Raw genomic sequence first — 23,567 nt, 5'->3', positions numbered from 1 at the left:
ATGATTAGATGTTTGGATAAGAAAAATTAGAAACTTTGTTATATTGTTATTATATCATTTCCTTGTCACTTCATCCTGGTTCCCAATAGCCCATCCCTCCGCACCTGAGCCCATCTAGTCTAAAGCCATTCACCTGGTTTTGAAAGCATTCCATTTTCTAATCCTTCTCTATTTATTCAATTTTAATTCTCATGTTTTTCTAGCTATTGCCCACTAAATTCCACAATAGAGTAGTTTTCTTCTTTATCCTATAATGACAACATGCTCATCAAAACCCAAATCAAAGTGTGCCTCTTTCATGAAGTTATCAGTCTAGCCCATATTGATCTTGTCCCATTACTGAACTCTTATGAAAATGGCTCAAATGTCTCAGACTTCTCAAACAACTCAATTGAATTCTTTTAAATTGTGTATTTTGGTGGGAAAGAATACTAGACTCGGAGTCAAATGAGACCTGTATTCTAAACTTACATCTGATAAAAGCTTTATGATCTTGAGTTAGTCCTTTTACTATTTTGGAACTCAGTTCCCTCATCTTTAAGGTGGTACAATGATACATGAAATATCAACTTCATAAAGTTTCTGGTAGAATCAAATGAGATAATCTAGGTAAGTGCCTTGAAAATTTTAAAGTACTAAATAAATATAAGCTACCATTATTGTTATTTCAAATAAGGAACAAATTAATTGTATTTATAGCTAGTGCGTGAGAGAGAGGGGAGGAGGAGATAATATGACCTTACCAAAACAGACGGATTATTCATATCAGTAGGAGGTGCATGTGCTTCATTCTCTTTGGGGAAGCTACTAGTTTTCTTCTTTTCATATTTTGGAATCCTTAACATTTGCAAAGGCACCCCTTTCTCCTAATGGTTTAGCAAATTACAGTCGCACCTCCCAAGCACTGTCAATTCAGAGAGAAAAGAATTCAACATCTCTGCTTCATCTTTCTGGTGTACTCTTAGCTATTTAGACAAAAGAAAAATAGAATCCATGCTTCCATTTCCTCTCTCTCTCCCAAAAGAAAAATAGTTTTTGAGATTAAAAATTAAGTTGTACTTTAATAATCCACATACAAGTCAAAAAGTGGATTCTAATACCACATCTGCCACTAAATTCCTATATACCAAAGAAAAAATCAACCACCTTGGATTTTTTTGTTTATATAGGGAAGAGGGTGATAACAATATATAAATATTAGCTATTATTAATATATTATTCAGGCAAGACTTTTGTAAATGAATTGTTTTTGTAATTCACAAGAGATACCATAGCATTCAATGCATCAAACCTCCACATTCACTGGAGAAAATCTACCTTGCCTAGTCAATATTCCCCATTTCTATCAGTGGTACCACTATTCTTAAAGCAAGCTAAAAATGGTCCTTTTTTTTATTATTTTTCTAGCTCTTGTATGTAATTTCAATAAATATTTATTAATTTATTTATTGATTGATTCATATCTTCTTCAAAATGTTTCTCAGATATATACCTTCCTTTCCATGCTCACTTCCATCATCCTAGATCAGGCACTCATCATAGTGTACCTAAATGATTGTGCTAGTCTCTAAAATTATCTCTTTGTCTCTAATTATTCCCCTTATCCAGTTCATCTTACATACTATTTCTAGACTAATCTATCTAAAATAACACTTATCATCTCATTCCCTTCTATGAGACATTCTATGTCTCATGTTTCTCTAGCTATTGCCTTTTAGACTCCACAATAAAGTAATTCTCTCCTCTCCTAAAATGACAACATGCTCATCAAGACCTAGATGTGTGCCTTCTTCACTGTTGAGCCCTGAATAAAAAAATCATTGCCAACCCCCCTTCCTTGCTATTAGGACTGGAAATTAAGTTTTAAAAAAGAGCCCAAGAAAAACCTTGAAGCTCTGACCACCTTTACATAACATTGTGTCATAAACTCCAGATGCATTATCTCGGTTCTTGCTATGATAATTCTCCCTCTTTTTGAGCATTTCCTCTCCCCTTGCTGTCTCCTGTCTTTGACTTTCTTGATCCCTTGATCCCTATCCTGTCAGGATTAAGTTATGATCCTTTCCTGGAATCATGGCTTGTATGTCCTCCCAGTGTCATTACCCCCTTATCTGTCTTTGTTTCCTCTATAAGATTGTATAGTCAGATTATGTATTCTGTTTGCAAACCCTAGTTAGTTAAACCCTATATAAATTCCCTGCCTCAGTTTATCTGCACCAAGAGTCCCATGTGGTCAGTTAGCTTAAATTCCACATTAAAAATTAAAAACCAATGTCTGTTTGCCTCAGTTTGTCTGGTATTACATCACAAAATCATCAGTCTGGCTCACATTGATCTTATCCCTTTCCTAGACTTTTATTGAACATGTAGCTGGTGCTACATAGTCATGTAGTCTGACATTGAATTTTTCTCATATGATTGAACATATGTTAATTTTACTTCCATAACTAAATTGCTTTAACAGCAAAACAAAAACAAAAACAAAAACATATCATATGTTTCATTGTGTCTTTCACAGCCTGAAAACTAGTAGACCCTCAAAAAATATTTGATGTTATAGTGATTATAATTATTTTAGTATATGAATTACATCTCTGAGCAAAAATAATTTAGGTCTACTGATCTTGTTTAAAAAGTCATTAAAGGATTAAAAAGGTGATACTTCCTAGTTTTACCCTCCCCTTTCTGTCTTATTTCTGTTATGGATACTATCATTCTTCCAGTCACCAAAATTCACCACTTTAGAACCAATCAAGAAATGTTTACTAACTACCCATTGTGTTCCAGGAGCAATGGCAATACAAAGAAAGGCCAGAACTCAAGAAGTTCACAATTTAGTGGGAAAAACATGAAAACAATTATGTATCATCAAAAATACAGGATAAATTGTAGTTAATCAACAGAGGGAAGGGACTGGAATTTAGAGAGATCAGGAAGGCTTCTTGTCAAAGATGGGATTATAAATTGAATCTAAAGGATGCCAGGGAAGATAGGAGAAAGAGATGAGGTTGGAGAGAATTCCAGGCATAGGAAACAGTCTATGGAAATACTCTGAGATTAGTGATGGATCATCTCTGTGCAAAGAACAGGAAGGAGGCCAGGGTTGCTAGCTCAAAGAATACATGTCAAGAAACAAGGTATGAGAAGTCTGGAAAGGTAGAAGGGAGCCAGGTTATGAAGGGCTTTGAATGCCATACAGAAGATTTTACATTAATCCTGAATATGATACTAGAGTTTATAAAATAAAAGTAATATAGTCAGATATGTGATTTTGGAAAATTAATTTGACAGTTGAATGGATAATGAACTAAAGTGATGAGAAGCTTGAGGCAGGGAGACCCACTAGCGGTCTTTAGCAATAATCCAAGTTTAAGGTGATAAAGACTTATATCAAGGTGATGGCAGTGTCAAAGGAAAGAAAGGGCTTTGTACAAGAGATGTTATAAAGGTAAAATGGATAGGACTTGGCAACAAATTAGATATGGAGGGTAAGAGAGTTTGAGAAGTTGAGAACGACATCTAGAAGCCTGGGTGATGGAGAGAATGAGTAATATCTTCAATAAAAATCAGGAAGTTCACAAGGGGAAGAGTTTGGAAGGAGTTGCTGAATTTGAGCTCACTCACCCCTCATATCTAAAAGTCTAAAAGTCTTATGCATTCTAGACCTCTGATTCTGTCAGTTCTCTCATCTATATCATTCTCTCCATTCTCAGTATACATAGTCATCACCCTCATTCAGGCCTGTCTGGGGCTTCTTAATTCAGATTCTATGCTGAGATAAAATAATGCACTCTCCAATCATTAAACATTTGTAGAAGGAGGTCAACTTTGCCTTAACAAAGCAGTAGCTCTTAACTCTTCTGTGTATAGCACCTTTCATGTCCATCTACAAATGCATCAATAGGTCATCAAGTATGGAAACTCATATGGACTTAGGCACCCACCAGTCTGAGAAATACAGCCTCAATGAAATAAGGACTTTTGTTTTTACCTCTAGGTGACTAGAAAGCTACCTCAGTGAAAGTGGGACCAATCAAGTTCCAGGGGCAGCTCAGTTTTGGGCCCACTCTTGTCTTGAGAAGATGAGTAAAAAAGCTGCCTCAGGGAAGCTGAGACTTACCAAGTTAGGGGGTAGTTTTGCCTTCTTTTAGGTAAGCATGGCCTTCCTATGTTTCAGGTGGGAAGAAAGATATTGCCAGAACAATGTTAGTCCTATCACTTCTCACTACAATAGCCTCCAAAACTGCCTTTCATCACCCAATCTCTCCCTTATCCAATCTATCCTCCAGATAGTTGTGAGAGTGATACTCTTAAAACACAATTCAGACAGTGTAGTAACTCCCTAGCTCAAGAAGTGTCAGTGATTCCCTATTATCTGTATTACAAAATGCAAATTCATCTGGCATTTAAAGATTTTTTTTTTTTTTGCAGTCTATCTGTAGGCTATCTTCTCAGTCACATTATGCATTACTCACTAGCTAATTTGCAGTTTCACACATACAACATTCCATCTCCTGTCTCCCTGCTTTTGCTTAGGGTAAAGTATTTATAAAGCATCTATCCCAGGCCTATGCAGCTAGGTGGTAAAGTAGATAAAACTCTGAGTTTGGAGCCAGAAAAACTCATCTTCCTAAGTTCAAATCTGGCATCAGACACTTACTAGCTATGTGATTCTAAACAAGTCACTTAGTCCTGTTCACCTCAGTTCCTCCTTCCTGGAGAAGGAAATGATTAACTACTCCAGTATCTTTATCAAGAAAACTCCAAAAAATGGAGCAGCTAAGTGGCATAGCAGATTAGAGTGCTGGGGCTAGAATCAAAAAGACTCATCTTCCTGATTTCAAATCTTACCTTAATCACTGACTAGGTAAGTGACCCCAGAAAAGTCACTTAACTTTGTTTGCCTTAGTTTCCTCATCTGTAAAATGAACTAGAGAAGGAAATAGTAAACCACTCTAATATCCTTACCAAGAAAATCCCAAATGAGGTCACAAAAAGTCAGACATGAATGAAATAATTGAAGGACAACAACAGCAACATCCCATGCCTAAAATGCTTTTCTTCCTCATTTCTATCTTTCAATATCCTTCAAGGATCAGTCAGATAGGTATTACATCAGAAACAATTGGACTCTGAGTCCCTGGATTCTGATAAGTAAGATCTCACCTTACCTTTCCTGGAATCAGACCTTCAAATTACTTTCTGGTCATTTCCAGACCCTACAAGTGTGCCCCTTTAGAGCTCCCATTTGTGTTTTACATTATGCCATTAAAATGTAAACTTTTTAATAACAGTAATAGTCAGCACATACTACACCACAGCCCTGACCAAACCACTTCACATCTATTTTATATATATCCCATATTTATTTATCTTTCTACCTGTATTCCCTCTAACCTAAACCCCTTGACAAAGAGACTATTTCAGCTTTTTTATTTGTCTAACTCCAGTACCTAATACAATGTGTGGTATGTAGTAGATAATAAAAGGTTATTGTTTGATTGACTGATTAGAGATCAATGTAGAGGGAAGGAACCCACAGGTTATTAATGTATTTCTGGTGAGAATCAATTTAAGAAAAAAATTAATCTAGTTCCTTGTTATGCTTCTCAGCCTGAGAGTGACTAAGGATCCCTGGGAGAGGACCTGTCAATCAGAATGGGATTGAAGAGAGCTTTGGAACAGTGCAACTCTGAGAAGAAGGCAGGACACATGGCCAAACTAGCTTTTTTTCAAATTCTTTTTGTGGTTAGAGAAGGAAGAAAAGAACAGAGGGTGGGAGAGAAGGGAAGGAAAGAAGAAAAGAGCCTCATGAGCTCAAAATGTCTGCTTTCCCATTTCAGCACAAATTGAAGTGATACCATGCAAAATTTGTGGCGATAAGTCCTCTGGAATCCACTACGGAGTCATCACATGTGAAGGTTGCAAGGTATGAGACTTTACTAGAATCTGGTCAAAAACATCAGGGCACTTAATGATGATACACTTGTGGTTGGCTGGCTCCCTTTTAATTCATTATATACATATATGTGTGTATGTGTATATGTAACATGTGTTTATATAAATATGTATATGTATATATATATATATGTGTGTGTGTGTGTGTGTGTGTGTGTGTGTGTGTGTGTGTGTGTGTGTGTCCAATCAACAGTGCCTTAAAAACTGCTTTTTGTTTAAGGCCCTGAATTATTCACATCTATAGTCATATAAATACAGCAGCTTGCTGTGTTAGCAGTGTTGTCCCCATTAAACTTGAGGGCACTTGCTACCTGGGAGGGCAAATTAAAGGTTAAAAATAAATATTGTAAGGTGATAGCTATAAACATTTCCCTGAGCCTCTTGAGAAAGGGGGAGCAAGTCTAACAGTTGCAAAAAAGAATTGAACTACCCCTTACTTTCATGATTAACGAGAAAAGCCAAAAGAAATTTAGAGCTATAAAAGATCTTAGAGGTCATCTAGCTCAAACTCCTCATTTTACATATAAGGAAACTGAGGCTCAGATAGGAGAATTTATTGCAAGCAGAAAATGTGCTGCACTTAGAACCAGATGAGTTTAATTCTTGGCTCAATCTTGACTTGCTACATATGTGTCAGTCAGAAGAACTCAGTTCAAATCTTTATGCTGATGTTTGCTACCCATTTCCTCTTAAGAAAGTCATTTCTCAACTATGGGCTTCAGGTTCCTCCTTGATATGAGAAATGTTAGTTAGTCTATATGAGAAAATTAGTTAGACTGGATACTCTGAGATCTTTCCCAGCTCTGGGCCTTTGATCCTAAATCACTTCACCTCTGAATGTCTGTTTTCTCATCTATTAAGATGGATCAAATGACCTCTAAGTTATCTTCCATCTCTAATTTATGGCTGTACTTAGTCACAGAATTGGGGGATAAGAAATCAGTTTCCTGATTCCCAGCCCCATTACTTTCTCCTCTGTCTTGTCTTCCCAAAAAAACCAAAAGCATTTAATTGAGTAGCTCCGTTTCAAAGAAACCCTAACAGAAGTGAAGCAGTTAACATGTATCCAGCCCCAAAGCTAACAAAATCGGATATATAACAAGTTTACAAAATGAATGATGTGAACTAAAAAGGGAACTATAGATCAAATATGAAGGGGGAAATGAGAACTGTTACACAACTGTTTCAAAGTCGAATCGGTTAGGACTGCAAATAGAACATGTAAAATGCAGCACAGCATGTGTGGGGAAAGGTGACATTACAGGTACAGTTATTGGAAAGAGCAATTACAGAACTGATTGAAGATGCAAGCAAAGTGAATCATTATTTAATGTCAGTAAACTGAGGCGAGAAACAGCACAGTCATAGATTCTGAGATCCGATCTTCATTTGAAGAGACTTTCAAATATAAATGAAACAAAGCCCATTGTAACACCACTGAATAGTGATGCTGGGTGAGAAATTGACAAGTCTTTTTATAATGCTCACACAAAGTGTGATCCCTATAATTGAAATTGGCACCAAAAAAAAAAAAAAAAAAGAGGGGAGAAAGGAAATAAATGATAAAAGAAAAAAGAAAGAGAAAAGCTTTATCTCAGTAACCAGTCAACATCCTGAGCTCCCTTGGATATGATTAGTGTTAATCCTTTTGTGAACCTCCAGAGATGTCCCTTAATATTTTCCTGCACCACTGCCTTATAATTAAAGGCTGGAAATATATCGACTGTGTACATTTGTTCCTTACCTGGCTACCATTTCCTACAGTGATGATAAAAATTACCTTATCTCTCTTCCCTCTCCTGGGATTAGTTGTTAATTCTCATGGACAATTTTTTCCCAACTTCCTGAGATATTGGATATTCCATATATGGAAAGATACTTTACCTCTATTAGTTTTTAAATAATCCATTCCTTTTCATATAATATTTCTTATAAGATTACATCGCTTAGTTCAATGCCAAGTGACTCTGGTTCATGTTTCATTGTTTAAAAAAAAAAAAAAAAACTAGATGAAAAGGGGAGAAAGAATCACAAAGTATGGAAAAATGTTTTTCATTTAGAATCAAAAACATTTCCCCAACATTTTCTGTGTTATAGTTAGCCCAATTAGAATATAGGTAAATTTAGACTCCAAAAGATTACATGGATTGCCAAATGTAAAACAACAGGTCAGTAACTACATTGGGAATAGCATTTAAGTGTTCTGGCTTCTAGTCATCTTCTTCCTTCTGCCTTTCCTCTTCAAATAGAAATCAACCTTCGGCAAAGAATGTAGCTATTGTTCTGTGGGGTGCCCTAAGTTTTAAGTTAAAATGACATTCTGAACTATAGAATGTAAAAGAAATATTTAATGGTTAAAACAATTAAAGCATGAAATAATTTTCTTCAAATAAGAACCTCAAAGAATTTTTAAAATAATACCAAGGCAACACTTCACATCATCCTCAAACATTTCATGGCATTATTTTAAAGTCAGTACCAACAACTCATTTTTAAATAACATTGACTCAGCTCATGCATTCATTCAAATCCCTGTTCATTCAATAAAATTTGAAACAGAAACTACTTTTCATGCCAAAAAGCACATTTGCAATAATGAGCAACAGATAAGCAAGAAATGCCTCATAATTAGTGTCAAATTGGCCTTAAATTAAGCCTGTAGCTATAGCTTCAGGCAAATGTTTCTCAGTCAGTATCAGACCTGTACTCCTAAACAACTCTTAAGTACCAAGAGGTACAAGCCACACAATGCTTATGAAATATAAATCTCATATTACTATTAATCAAGGTATATTTGCTGAAATGATACTGTATGATTTGTTTTCATGGATTCCAGGAAGCCATATTACTTCTTTCTGGGATTTGTCATGACTTAGTGCTATCATTCATCCTTGAGTGTCAGCCCAGTTTCCATTTCATTGTGAATCTAGTCTCTGCTGCCATCCAGATCTCGAATTCTGCTAATATTACACCTCTGGATCTCATTGTTGTCACCCTTTAAATCTCATTCCATTTAGATAAATTATACTCATGGCTATGCTGTGATGATTCTAGTTCTTTTCAATGCATGCCATTTGTTTTTCTTTGGGTGGAAGAAGGGGTAATAGAACCCAGGGCTAATTCTAGTACTAAAATGAGATGGTTGACCTATCCTCAAATTAATTTCTGAGATCCAGCAAGTAATTACCTGGGAGTCAAGGTTCTATTAGATAGTTGGAAAAAACACAGGGGCTGATGACTCTGGTCATATGTTTTATTTAAGGCCACTTAGAAATCAAATCAATAAATATTTATTAAATACTTACAATGTACCAACCCCAGAGCTAAGTGCCAAGGACACACACACACACACACACACACACACACACACACACACATCTAAAATAGTTGCTGACTTTAAGGAGCTTATATTCTGATGGAAAAAATGATACACACCATCACTGAGTTCTTTCCAACCTGTTAATCCATGCTCTTTTCCCTTCATAAACTCTGTGTATGGGAGTGAGTGGGTGGGTGGGTATTATGTGTGTAGATGTGTCTGTGCTGTTTTTTTTTTTCTCTATGTGTGTGTATATATATATATGTATATATATATATATTGACAGCTGCAGAATCCACTTCATTCAGCTTTCTTAGAGCAGCATGGTACTATGGGAAGAACAATAGCTCTGTCAATGGACCCAGGTTCTAATTCAATTAAGTGTCAGAGAACACATTCTCTCTATGACCTTAGGCATTCTATTAACCTCCATGGGCTTTAGTTTTGCCATCTGTAAAAAGGGAAAGAATAGACTAAAAGTCTCTTCTAGCTCAAATCTATAATCCTATACCTAGACATAAAACTTGTTTCCATTTTCTCACAATAGGGCCTAAGGACAAAGAGAAGCTTTTGGTTTTGTGCTTATTCCTAGTTTACCAGTTGACATAGCACATTCTGGGGACACAGACAATAGTCTTCCTGACTATTATCATATCCATGAAATGCTGCTATTATTCTTCCTGGGGAAAGTCTGCATTATCTTTAATAGGAGAATCTGAGCAAGATCCAAAGGGAGGTGTCCAAAGAGTTTTTACACATAAACAAATTTGTGTTGATAGTGAATCCCCTCCAAAGAAACTTCAATATAGAGTACATCCCCTCTGTGCATGATAATAGTTCTTGGGTTTTGTTTCCTATAAAAATATATTTCTCTCTCTGTCTCTCTCTGTCTCTCTCTGTCTCTCTCTGTCTCTCTCTGTCTCTGTCTCTGTCTCTCTCTCTGTCTCTCTCTCTCTCTCTCTCTCTCTCTCTCTCTCTCTCTCTCTCTCTCTCTCTCTCTCTCTCTCTCTGTCTCTCTCTCTCCCTCCCTCTCTCCCTCCCTCCCTCCCTCCCTCTCCCTCTCCCTCCCTCTTTCCCTCTTCTTTCCTTCCTTCCCTCCCTCCCTCCAGGGATTCTTTCGAAGGAGCCAGCAGAACAATGCATCTTACTCCTGCCCAAGGCAGAGAAACTGTTTAATTGACAGAACGAACAGAAACCGGTGCCAACATTGCCGGCTGCAGAAGTGTCTTGCCCTAGGAATGTCTCGAGATGGTAAAGAGTTAACATCTTGCTCTCTTATTTAAGCCCTTTCAAATGGTTGCTGCTTTGCTGGAGCCAATTTAAACCCCTGTTATAGTTTCCAGAGAGTGGTAATATGGAAGAGAAGAAGGGGGAAAGACCTTTCTGATATCATATTAACTGAACACATAGAAGTTTTTGGTTGGGTAAGGGGGTGGCAGGGAAGGTAAAAGACATACAGATCCAAGGGTGTTTGGTGAGAAAGTAACAAGCTGAACAGGTGCGTTGTTCACACTGAAGGGAGAGGAAGCAAAATGTTTTTTTAAAAGCTTTGCAAACACAGGGAGCTGAAGAGATTGAATAAGTGACATGTCTAACCTGAGGCACACCTGTTAGGTGTGAGTTCAGCTAATAGGCCTGATGGATTTCTGCTTGTAAGAAGCAAGGTTCATGCACTCTTGGAGTTGATCATGTCTCTCTAGCAGATGATTTGTTCTTATTCTAAAACCTATCTTCCAGGTCACAGCTAATCTTTAGCAAAGACCCAGCTGGCATTCGGAGAGTTGTTTAGAACAATTTACCCCTGGATCTGACACAACAGGGATCGTTTACCCATAGCTACTACTATAAGTTCCTCAACTACAAACTTCATGGAAAGAGTCACATTTTCCTCCCTCCCTCCCACCCCCATACACTAAAATTCCTTAATAAAGGTAAGAAGTAAGTGATACTCTGAGCAGGGGAGAGGGGAGAGGAAGGAGGGGGAGTCATTTGAGCTTTTCCAGTATATTGCAGGGAACTTTGGAATTCTAACAAACACATAAATGGCATTTCTCTCTAATATTATCAGAAAATGGCAAAGCCATTTAACCTCTATAGGCCTCAGTTTTCTGACATGTAAATGAAGAATTGACCTAGATAACTTAAATGACCTATATAAATTCTTAGGTTCCCTTTAGGCTAGCTCTATGGCCTTATGACCCCTATGACTAAAATGATCCCTTGCAATCTGAGATTCCAGTCACATTCTCTCTGCCATAGTTCTGGGCAATAAACTTTTATAAAAAAAGAAGTTATTCTATATTCATATTCCAAAGTGATGATAATTAGCATTCATTTACTGCTAGCACCCTTTGAGGGCAACTGGAACTAGCGTGTGGCATGGTTTTAAGTACATGAATAAATTCAACTTGACACATAACTTGACAGCTAACATATAAAAAACTTGGTCCTTAGCCTGCCTTCCCTAAACAGGAAAGTCCTTCCTGGTATGTCAGTTGAATCTGCAGCTCCTTTTGTCCCAGTGACATCTACTCCACCCCCACCCAAAAAGGCATCTGCCTTGCTTCAGCTAAGGGCATCAAGGATTTGTCTTTTAATTTACAAACATGAATAGAACAAAAATATAAGCATCTTCTAACCAACTATGTTTCATCCCTTCCTTGCAATCTGCATGGCGGGCTGCTCCCAGGGATTGTGTATTTGGAAACTAAATCATCTCACCAGAGAATTCCACATGACATGATCTGACCCACGTTTTTAAGAAGATCCAGAAAAGAAGGAAAAAGAGAAGTTAGGCAATGACTAAAAATAGGATTCATTGAAATTGGTTTAGATGGATTACACATGAATTTGAATTGTGGGTCGTGTAACTTATTTCTACCGTGTGAGGGCAGCACATTAATTGACACCAGGATAAAAGCCTCATAGGAAGGAGGGAGGGAAGGAAGGAAGGAAGGAAGGAAGGAAGGAAGGAAGGAAGGAAGGAAGGAAGGAAGGAAGGAAGGAAGGAAGGAAGGAAGGAAGGAAGGAAGGAAGGAAGGAAGGAAGGAAGGAAGGAAGGAAGGAAGGAAGGAAGGAAGGAAGGAAGGGAGGGAGGGAGGGAGAGAGGGAGGGAGGGAGGGAGGGAGGGAGGGAGGGAGGGAGGGAGGAAGGAAGGAAGGAAGGAAGGAAGGAAGGAAGAGAGGGAGGGAAGGAAAGGAGGGAGTAAAGAAATAAATATTTATTAAATGCCTGCTAAGTGCCAGACCATGCTAAGCATGCTACAAATATCTCGCAACAATTCTTTGAAGTAGATACTGTTATTATCATCATTTTATATATAAGGTAACTGAGGCAAATACAGTTAAGTCACTTGCCCCAGGGTCACATTGCTAGTAAGTGTCTGAGGCCAGATTGAAACTGAAGTCTTGACTCCAGGTTCAATATTTATTTCTACTACAAAGTCCTGGTAATTAAAGAAAATATTATCATCTCACTATTAGGACTTGTGATACTGAATGAAATCAGTGGGGGTAGAGAAAAGAACTCAGGCCAGGAGTCAGTAGGGATTTAATTCAGTCGATAGAGGAGAGGAGACTCCTCAACTAGTTGGCATAATAAGGTTCTGGGGTCTTTTTAATGGTGGAACAACATTCTCAAAGGAGGAAGGAATAAGCTGCATTAAATAAGCCTCTGAGAAATAAAAACAATATGATGGCCAAGGACACGGGAAACTTAAGGATGATAATAAGCAGCCAAATCATGGGCCAAACAACCATTCTGAAGCTGCCAGAAATGACTTCCCAAATACTTCCTGAAGATGAATACATGCCAAATAAGTGGTGAGGAGTATGAGAAGAGATACAGTGGACAGAAAAAAAAAATGTAATTCTTTCTTGAAGTGAAAAGCTTCTTCTTTATTCCTTATTTTATATGAAGAAGGATGATTTTTCTGAAACTTCTATGTGTCCACAATTTCAGGTCTTGGACTGAGTTAAGTAAGCATTCCCAAAGTATTTTAAAGGCATTAATAGTGACCAGAATAAGACTGTTCAATCTAATTTGAATTAGCAAACATTTATTATATTCCAGGCCCTGTACTCGGCTCTGGGAACAGAAAAACAGAAACAAGCTTAGATCCCACTAGGAAGAAACATATAATAAGGAAGACCAAAGAAAAATATACACAATAAAAATTGCAAAATAATTTGGGGGAGAGGTGAGGGGTTGAGACAACTTGGGAGAAATGAAAGAGGTGATCAAGAAAGGTCTTGTTTAGGAAGTTAACATGAGCTAAACCTTGAGTTAAGTAAGGATTCCAAGAGGCAGATGTGAGGAAGAAGGACATTTTTGTACATAGGTGTGGAGATAAGAGATGGTGTGTAAAAGAAAGAGCAAATAAACCATTTTGGCTAGAATGTAAAGTGTATAATGGAGAGCTATGTAAAATCAGCACAGGTATAGAAGGATGGACTGAAACCAGATTGCAAATGGATTTAAATGCCAAATAGAAGAGTTTGTGATTCACCTGAGAGGTGCTGGGAAATCAATGCCATTTAAACAGGGGCATAACATGATCAGGACTATACTGAGAGGGGGGGATTAATTTGCCAGATTAGTGGGAAGCTTGCTTCATTCTGAGGATTATTCAAGGTATTTGGTTGCCCCACTGACCATAAAAAGTTTCCCTTGACCATGGCTGCCCATTCAAGCATTTTAAATTGCTGGAGCATCCTCTATAATTGCTGTTAAGATTTCTGTAATTTCCCCTCAATAGTTATCACCATCCCTAAGTTATTTGTGGCAGCTAAGTGGTGCAATAGAATACTGGACCTGGAGTCAGCAAGATGAGTCATCTTGAGTTCAAATGTAGCATCAGACACTTACTATATGACTCTGGGCAAGTCACTTAATTCCACTTGATTCCATTTCCTTATCTGTAAAACTAGCTGGAGAAAGATATGAAAAACCATTCTAGTATCTCTGCCAAAAAAAAATCTCAAATGAAGTTACAAAGAGTCAGAAACAATTAAAAATTACTGAACAACAAGAAGTTATTTATAGGCTAACAGACTCATAGACCCAATCCAGGGACCAGCCAGTTCAACTTCCTAGAAAATAGACAGGTTAAGATTTTTTTTTAATTTTGCTTTGTTTTGTTTTGCTTTTATAAAGTTTACATAATGCATAGGGATTTGTTAAATTTGCTAGATCCAATACTCTGGATTCAAATTTGGTTCTACTGTGTTGAACAAGTCAAGTTATATCTTTGGGAAGGGTATCCTCATCTGTAAAATTAGAGGTTTGGATTAGATATCTCCTGCTGTGATCCTATGAATAGCAACCAAGTGGCAATTCTCAATTATACAGCAAATTGATAAAAATCTAGCTTGGCCTAAGCTAAAAATCAAGATTGTGAGTATAATAAATAAATCATCCAACCCTCCAACAACACTATTTTGCTTAATCTCCTTTTAGCTGAGCTCTTTTTATGCCTGTGAAGTCCAATCTTTCTGTTGAAAGACTCTAAACATCTTTGTGAACTGTTCCTTAATTTTAAGTGTCAACATCATCATGATTATCATTCCCTAATGAATTTCTACAGCCTGAAGTGGAAAACAAATAAAATATCACCCCATCCATGCCCAAAATTTAGTTGTATCTGCACCAGAGTACTATGTTCAAAACATCTTACAGTGAACTTGTCTGTGACCAAAAGAAACATGTATTACATAGGTCATTATTCTGATTTAGAAGGCCAGTTAATATGCTTTTCCTCCATATCTCTATAGTCTATAATTGTTACTGTATAAAATCTTTAGGAAGTCAGATTCACCCTGGAGAAGATCAAGGGTATAGTTAATATTTCATCAAATTTTGAGAACATTCTGGTTCATTCCCTCAGCCCAGAAACACCATTCTTGCTCAGTGACAAAGTCCATATAATTATATATCTAATTGCATACCTTGAGTTAGTTGATATATTTGCACATGGTAGTCATTATGATTCCTCTCAAAACAATCTACTTATAAAGTTCAGTTCTCCATTTCAAATAAATCAAACTTACTGACAAGATATATTTGACTTTGGAATAATTCTAAAAGTGTTTCTTTTGTATTAAAGTTTTATCTTTAAGTCAGGCAAGGGAAATATTAATCTATTCTAACAACATATATCAAGTGAAAAACAAAAATTGCTGTGAACAATAAAAAGTAGAAAGTGACATAAGGCAATCTCTAGCAATCTAATCATAATAAATTCATTTAACTATATGACACACTACTAATTAGCCCTTAGAATAGAAATATCAGTAATATGTATTGTTCAATCATTTTCTATCATGTACAACTTTTTATGATCCCATTTAGAGTTTCTTGGCAAAGATAATGAAGTGGTTGATTATTTCCTTCTCCATCTCCTTTTACAAATGAAAAGAATGAGATAAATACGGTCAAGTGACTTACAGAATGAGATAAATACGGTCAAGTGACTTACACAAAATTACATAGCATAGCTAGTAAATGTGTGAGGTCAGATTTGAACTCAAGAAGATAGGTCTTTGTGACTCAAAATTTGGCACTTTCTCTGCTATGCCATTTGGCTGCCCAACAATAAGATTATCTTTATTATTAGCAATATTATCCTGGCAACTCCAGAAACTCCAGTTCCACTTCAGATCTTACAATCAAATCCAAGAATTTATTTCAGATGATAAGTTTAGAATTTTATTCTAATACAACCTTCTTCATTTTACAGATGAGAAAACTAAGACCCAAAAAGGTACAGTTGTTTTCTAAGGCCAAATAAATAATAAAAGAGAGAATGTGTTTGAACCCAATTCCTCTGGTCACATAGCCAAGATTCCCATCTATACACCACTGTTTCTCATGTAGAAATCATTATATGGAGAGTTTCTTATACAAGAACAAAGTAAAGACTACCATAAAAATATCCAATTTTCATATTAACCATATGTGCTTCTCTTAAACCCAATTTACATGTTAAGTCAACATCACCTTATAACATCACTGATGTACAAACTATGAAGGATAAACAAAAACAATAGCTTAGTGATACAGATATAAAGGTAAAAAAAAAAAAAATCATACCTACAATCTATTCCATCAAGAAAGGAGGGAGTTTCTCCAAGGGATTAAGCTTTGCTATAAAGGTTTGTGCATATAATTGATTAATCTATAAATAGTACTGAGGAAGGATCTTAGAAAAAACAACAGAAACTTTTTTGCAGCAAAAACAACAACAACAAAACTATTCAAAAGGAGTAGTGAAAAGAGCATCAGACTTCAAGTCAAGAAAATCTAGATTCAAAGTTCCCAACTCAGCATTTACTACCTCTGTGACCAAGAAGACAAGTCACTGAACTCTCTCTTAGCCTTACTTATTTCATCTGTTAAAATGAGGATCAATAATGCCTAATAGAATTTAACTTGCAAAGCTGTTATAAGGATAAAATGAAAAAGAGGGAGAAGAAAGGAAAGAAGGAGGGAAGGAAGGGAGAAAGGAAGGAAGGAGGAAGGAAGGAAGGAAGGGAAGGAAGGAAGGAAGGAAGGAAGGAAGGAAGGAAGGAAGGAAGGAAGGAAGGAAGGAAGGAATGCCATATATGCAAACTTCCTCATTTTGTAGAAAAGGAAACTGAGAATGAGAGATGTTCATGGAATTGTATAGTTAAAGTGGTAGTATTAGTAAGAATTACAACCTAGAATCTCTTACTTTTCAGAAGCTGTCAAGTCCAACTCTTAACTGAGCAAAAATTCCTTCTATAATATCTCTAACAAAAAATTATTCAATTTAGGAGACCTCCAGGGATTGGGAACTCAATACCTACTAGGCAGCAGCCCATTCAACTTTGGGAGAACATAGATTGTTGGAAATTTAATTGTAAGATCCTTGAATGCTTTATCTTCTTGTAACAATAAGAGAAACTGGCTGTTTCTGTCTGAGGACTGAGCAGCCTGTGCTACCCTACAGTCCACTCCCATAATTCAGCAATCTAGTAAATCAGGAGGCAAGAGAGGAAGAGAAAGAAAGAAAGAAAGAAAGAAAGAAAGAAAGAAAGAAAGAAAGAAAGAAAGAAAGAAAGAAAGAAGAGAAAGAAAGAAAGAAAGAAAGAAAGAAAGAAAGAAAGAAAGAAAGAAAGAAAGAAAGAAAGAAAGAAAGAAAGAAAGAAAAGAAAGAAAGAAAGAAAGAAAGAAAAGAAAGAAAGAAAGAAAGAAAGAAAGAAAGAAAGAAAGAAAGAAAGGAAGAAGAAGAAAAGAAAGGAGGGAGGGAGGGAGGGAGGGAGGGAGGGAGGGAGGGTAGGGAGGAAGGAGGAAGGAAGGAAGGAAGGAGGAAGGAAGGAAAGGAAGGAAGGAAGGAAGGAAGGAAGGAAGGAAGGAAGGAAGGAAGGAAGGAAGGAAGGAAGGAAGGAAGGAAGGAAGGAAGGAAGGAAGGAAGGAAGGAAGGAAGGAAAAGATGGAAGGAAGGAAGGAAGGAAGGAAGGAAGGAAGGAAGGAAGAAGGAAGGAAGGAAGGAAGGAAGGAAGGAAGGAAGGGAGGGAGGGAGGGAGGGAGGGAGGGAGGGAGGGAGGGGGAGGGAGGGAGGGAGGAAGGAAGGAAGGAAGGAAGGAAGAGAGAAAGAAAGAGACCAAGAGAAAGACAGAGAGAAAGAGAAAAAAGGAAAAAAATAAACAAAAAAACCCTACTCAGTGGAGATCCTCTGTATTATCATTAACACAATCAGCTCATCCCTATTCTTATTTTACACATAAATATTTATTAATGTCTGAGACATTGGTAAACATTTGAGGTCTTGTAACAAAATGTAGAATACAAGATCCTCGATCTCGAAGAACTCATGAAAATCTGAGAAAGCAAATATCACATATAGAAAGAAAGAAAAAATTTCAATATCACTAATACCTTATTAGGCTTTACTCCAAAGGTATGGACATATGAACAAAACCTTCAAAGAAAAATAACTCTTTTTTATTAGTCCATGACTACTTTCAGGCTGACTTCCCCTTTTCTCATTGGAATGGTTAGGGATACTACTTAAAGAGAGCTTCTTAAACTGCAAATCTTGACTCCATATGGGATCTTGTAACTTAATGTGAGGGACATAAAATTATGATTTTATTACCAGCAAATGTTTGATTTGTATATCTACTTTATATACCTATATACCTGGAATCACATAAAAATTTCTTGGGGCATAAAGGGATTGCAAGTGGAAAAATTTAAGCTCTGATATACAAAACAGAGAAAAATTTTTACAAAGAGATTTCCTATGCATATTTAGTGGATGTTGAATGCCATCTCCAATTCAGGTGTGATTTATATCATAGGATAAAAAACTAAAAACTGGAAAGGATCTCAGAGACCATTTAATCCACCTCTCCCCTCATTTTACAGATGAGGAAATTGAGGCAAAGATAGTTTAGTGACTTACCTGGGGCCAACAGTAAGCTGTGTGTCTGAGGCAGGATTTAAAACCAAGGTTGGCCTAATTTCAGTGCTTTGTCACTATCCCATTGATGTCTCTTGATCCTATGAACTCTGATTCCTTCTAGCCATAGTGAGATTTCATACCATTTCAATTCATTAAACTTATTTTGCCTCTGACTGCTAGAAAAACCTAAAGACAAGATACATACATATATACATATCTGTGTATGTATGTATATATTTCATACTGTATAGGTTTGCAATGTCTAGAAAATGTATAAAGTCCCTCTATGAAGTAGTTTGTATCATGGGAGAGAGCAGTGAGAAGGGTAAAGAAACATACAGAAATGGAAAAACTCTGAAAATTGCCAATGATAAGGTCTTAGGGTTTAGGACAAGCTAGCCTATAGAATTTAGTAATCTTATGGCATATAGTCAAGATTCGGAGACTACAAATAAATCATTCTCACTAGTTATGGCCATTTTTAGTCATTTGGCCATTGCATATTTTTTCTCTTAAATAAAAAGAAAAAATTCATAAACTGATAGAGGCTAGAGATTTACATATACATAATTTTATCTCCTCCTTTCTTAGCTTTTAAAATATAATTCCTTCCCTCTCTGTCAAATTTAGCATTGCATTCCAAATTGTTTATTAATGAATTCACACCCCAGGACTTGGGTCAGTGCATGGTTAGTGCATTTATTTGCAAAGAAACTTTGAGTTTTCAAGTAATAGCTAGTGCCTGTCACTTCAGATGCTAGGATTAATTCAACTCAATAAGCATCTATTACATGCCTACTACATTCCAGACACTGTACTAAATAGTGGAGATGTAAAGACAAAAATGAAATAGTCCTGATCCTCAAAGGGGATTACCTTCTACTAGGAGAAACAACATATACTTGATTAAACAAATGAGAGAGGTAGAGGGGTGGGGAGAGAGACTGAAAGAGACAGAGAAAAAACAAAGAAAGAGAGAGACAGAGACACACAGAGAGACAAAGAGAGACACAGAGAGAGACAGAAACAGAGAAAGACACAGAGACAGACAGAATATAGACCAATTTGTAAATGGTACCAACAGGATTAGCCTCTGATAGGAAGTGACACTTGAACTGAACTTTGAATGAAGTTTCGATGTAGAGAAGGACAAATATTCCAGGCAAAGGGAGATGGAATGTCATTTCTGAGTAACTGAGAAGAAAAAACTTGTATCTTGTTTTCTGCTTTTCCCCCCAACTCAGCTGTCAAATTTGGGAGGATGTCCAAGAAGCAAAGGGATAGCCTATATGCGGAAGTGCAGAAGCACCAGCAACGGCTTCAGGAACAGCGGCAACAGCAGAATGGGGAGGCAGAGGCCCTTGCCAGGGTCTACAGCAGTAGCATCAGCAATGGCCTGAACAACCTGAACAACGAAACAGGTGGCACCTATTCCAATGGGCATGTCATTGACTTGCCAAAGTCTGAGGGTTATTATAATGTGGATTCAGGCCAGCCATCCCCAGATCAGTCAGGACTGGATATGACTGGAATCAAACAGATAAAGCAAGAACCTATCTATGACCTCACTTCTGTACCCAACTTGTTTACCTATAGCTCTTTCAACAATGGGCAATTAGCACCAGGGATAACCATGACTGAAATAGGTAAGTGAACTGTTCATCTTTTCAAACACTTTCTAAAAGTTCAACCTAAAAATAGTCAGCCATTTCCAATGTGAACATTTCCCTAAGTCTCTTTTGGATCACTTAAGTTGAATCAAGCAGGGCTTCTACTCTTATTTCAATAAATCTTTTCATTATCCCCAACTCCCAAAATGATTATTTTATCAAGAAAGAAAAGAAATGGGGAAATGTTACAGATTAAGAGAGTTGCTTTTTTTTTTTTTTTTTTTTTTTTTTTTTTTTTTTTTTTACAGTGGTATGACTCTTTGGAGGATAAATGATGTATATATAATGAGAGGAAGTTTGTCAAGCAAGTAAATCCAACAAATATTTATTAAACACCTAATATATGACAGACACTGCCTTATATGCTGGCCACACAAAGACAAAAAATAAAACTGTACTTGGCTTGAAGATGCCACCGGATGCTACTTACTGGCAGTTCTAAGTAAAATATCTAAGTAGTTCTAATAGTAGCTAACATCATGAGAAGAGCAATTCCTATAGACTTGGGGTCTATAATCAGTCTAGCAATCTTGGGCAAGTAAACTTTGGGTTGTGGTATTATCTGTTAAATGCTAGATTTACACTAATTGCCTTTTTGGTCCTTTGCACATTTAATATTCTAATCATTTAACGTTCTGTGCTAGACTCTGAGGAAGAGTTTTATTTTGTTTTGTTTTGTTTTGTTTTGTTTTATTAAAACATAGTTTGATAATTGACATAGTTCTATTCTGAGTTACTAGCAATTATGTGGGCAGCTACCTAGCTCAGAAGATAAGAGCACCAGATCTGGTATAAAAAAGACAAGTTCAAATCCAGCCTCAAATACTTACTAGCTGTATGACCCTGGGCAAATTATTTCATCTCTGTTTGCTTTAGTTTTCACAGTGCCTGGCACATAGTAAGTGCTATATATAAATGCTAGCTAGTATAATTTAGGTCATTTTAGAAAGCTATCAGGTATAATGGCAGAAGATAGAATCTGTCAGAAAGGAGTTATTCAAGTAGCCCCTATAATAGATCATATTATTAAATAGGTGAAGAGGTTGCCTAGTTTTGGTACCCATTTCCCATAGCAACAAAACCCTCCCTATATTGTACTGTTCCCAGACCCCAATCTCTGAATTTCTTGATTTCCATGATCTCCGTTCTCCATGACCCCCTTCATCAAAATAGCTATTCTTTGTTCCATTTCATGGAAACCCAGCCAAGTGATGAAATAGCTAACCTCATAAAGTAATTGAAACAAACTTCAGTGAAAGATTGTGGTTTAATATGTGACCCCATCTAGATAAGTATTTGATTTTAACAGTGGTCTTTTTTGCACTTTACTCCAAAGGTGTGGTTCATATGGGAATTTCAGGAACCATGGACAGCTTGAGGGAGAGATATTTTTGGTCACTGGAACCTTTTAGGGCCTTTAAATCACAACATGTAGGCTACCACCTACTCTGCTTCTGCCTAGGGCTAGTCCTATAAATAGGACTCCAGGGGAAGTCTAAGCATAGTTTCAATTCTATAGGCTTTGAACACTTGGTAACTATCCCAGATCTTTCAGTGTATGTGCTCCCTCACACATACAGAGACACTTGGTCCTTGCTGCCATGACCTACTACTGACTGGTGTGTTATACATATCCACCCCCTCTTCTGTCCCTCCTCCCACCATCTGGCTATGGTAGAAGAGGTATATAAATATGAAATTTAAATATTTAATTCTGTCTCACAGAAACAGTAAGTTTCACTGTATATAAGAATCATAGGATACAAACCTACATTAATTAATATTCACAACTATGAAACTATTTAGAAGGTAAAGCTTTTAAAACTTTGATCCCTTTATGTGGTAGATGAGCAATACATTTGGTAGAATGTAAGCTGTTTGAAAGAAGATACTTCTTGTACTTTGTCTTGGTATTTCATTTCAGCATTTGGTGCACTGCTCAGAATTGGTATTTGACAAATAAATAAAATTAATAAATAATATTGGATTTTGGGAAACCCTTCCAGGTAGACCACAACAATAGTCCTTTCCCTCACATGAAAAAATTCTTCCCCTAAGCAGAAGATAAGTATTGATTTTCCTTCATTCTTACATTATAGCTAAAAACTTGGTTATTTGGAAAATGTGTTAAGATGCTACTTAAAGAAGTTTTTGTGGATAGCCTTTCCTCTAGCCCTATTCTCTCAGGAGAAAATTCTCCTAGGATATCAGGAACCACAGAATTCACTCTTTCTCAGTTCTAGTAGCACCCTGGATTTCTATCACAGACTCTAGCAGTCAAAATGAAACCAGCTTTTAACGGATTTATTTAAAGGCATATGGAGCCCTTAAAATTCTCCCCATCTGAACTAAAATTCAAAGTTTTTCTTATCAGAGAAGGTGGAGTGCAATTCAACAGTCCCACCCCTGACCTCTCACAAACTCTATGTGACTCTACCCACCTACTCCACCACCCCTCTTTGTAAATATGTCCTTCTGTAGAACTGCATCGCCATCTAGTGGGAACATGAACTCCTATCTGATCAACAGCTACCTTCTGAGAGGCTCATTTCTTACTAATAATCCTGATCAAATGAAAGAAATGCATCAACAATCTTCCTAGTTTCATGTATAATCTAGCTTTAAATTTTAAAAAGACCCTTGGTATGAACATTAAGCTCTCCTTTTTTTTTTTAACAAGTTTACTGCGTTGAGTATCCCGTGGCGCTCTCCAAGGTGCCAGATGTCACAAGTGCTTACATTATAGTTATGTCTGCCTATCTTATTATGTACTTGGTTAATAGTGTGTCTATATACTCTTGTATCAGATTAGCTACCTGTCCAAAAGAGAAGGCCGGGGGAAGGGATTTAAAAGGCAAAAAATGAATCTGAATAAAGCCAAATTTTAAGCATATTAACTCTATATTATAGTATAGGATTTTTCATTTACCATACTATATAATATTCCATGCCTTATCATGTCATGCCAGACTATAACAAAGAATCTTGCTAATTAAACTTTTGATCTTCAAAGGGACTCCTTTGTTTCCTCTGTGTTCCAAGGTTATAAACAAAGGAAACATGTCATTGTTTTAATATTTAGTAAATTTGAAAGCATAACAACAGTATTGCTTTTTAATAATTTTCCAATCCATCCTTCATTAGAAAGACTGTCTCTTTCAATATAGATAATAACTTAAAATTTCTTTTAAAA

General features: G+C 36.7%; 1 protein-coding gene across 3 annotated transcripts in view; it reads left to right on the top strand.

The window, feature by feature from the left end:
• The window catches only part of RORB (RAR related orphan receptor B), a 253,415-nt gene that overhangs the window by 190,170 nt on the left and 39,678 nt on the right, over nucleotides 1-23,567 (top strand). For 2 of the 3 annotated variants that reach the window (XM_074281418.1, XM_074281419.1), the window contains 3 exons: nucleotides 5,844-5,929; nucleotides 10,387-10,528; nucleotides 19,949-20,350. In XM_074281418.1, the coding sequence (XP_074137519.1) occupies nucleotides 5,844-5,929; nucleotides 10,387-10,528; nucleotides 19,949-20,350 (630 nt within the window). Of the gene's footprint in view, nucleotides 1-5,843; nucleotides 5,930-10,386; nucleotides 10,529-19,948; nucleotides 20,351-23,567 lie in introns of those variants that run through there. The other variant, XM_074281420.1, reaches the window with a different exon arrangement.

The sequence above is a fragment of the Sminthopsis crassicaudata genome, chromosome 1, assembly GCF_048593235.1.
Source record: "Sminthopsis crassicaudata isolate SCR6 chromosome 1, ASM4859323v1, whole genome shotgun sequence".
In the NCBI taxonomy this organism is placed as follows: Eukaryota; Metazoa; Chordata; class Mammalia; order Dasyuromorphia; family Dasyuridae; genus Sminthopsis; species Sminthopsis crassicaudata.
Note: the sequence above shows the minus strand (reverse complement) of the source record. Positions and strands in the feature narration are given on the sequence as shown.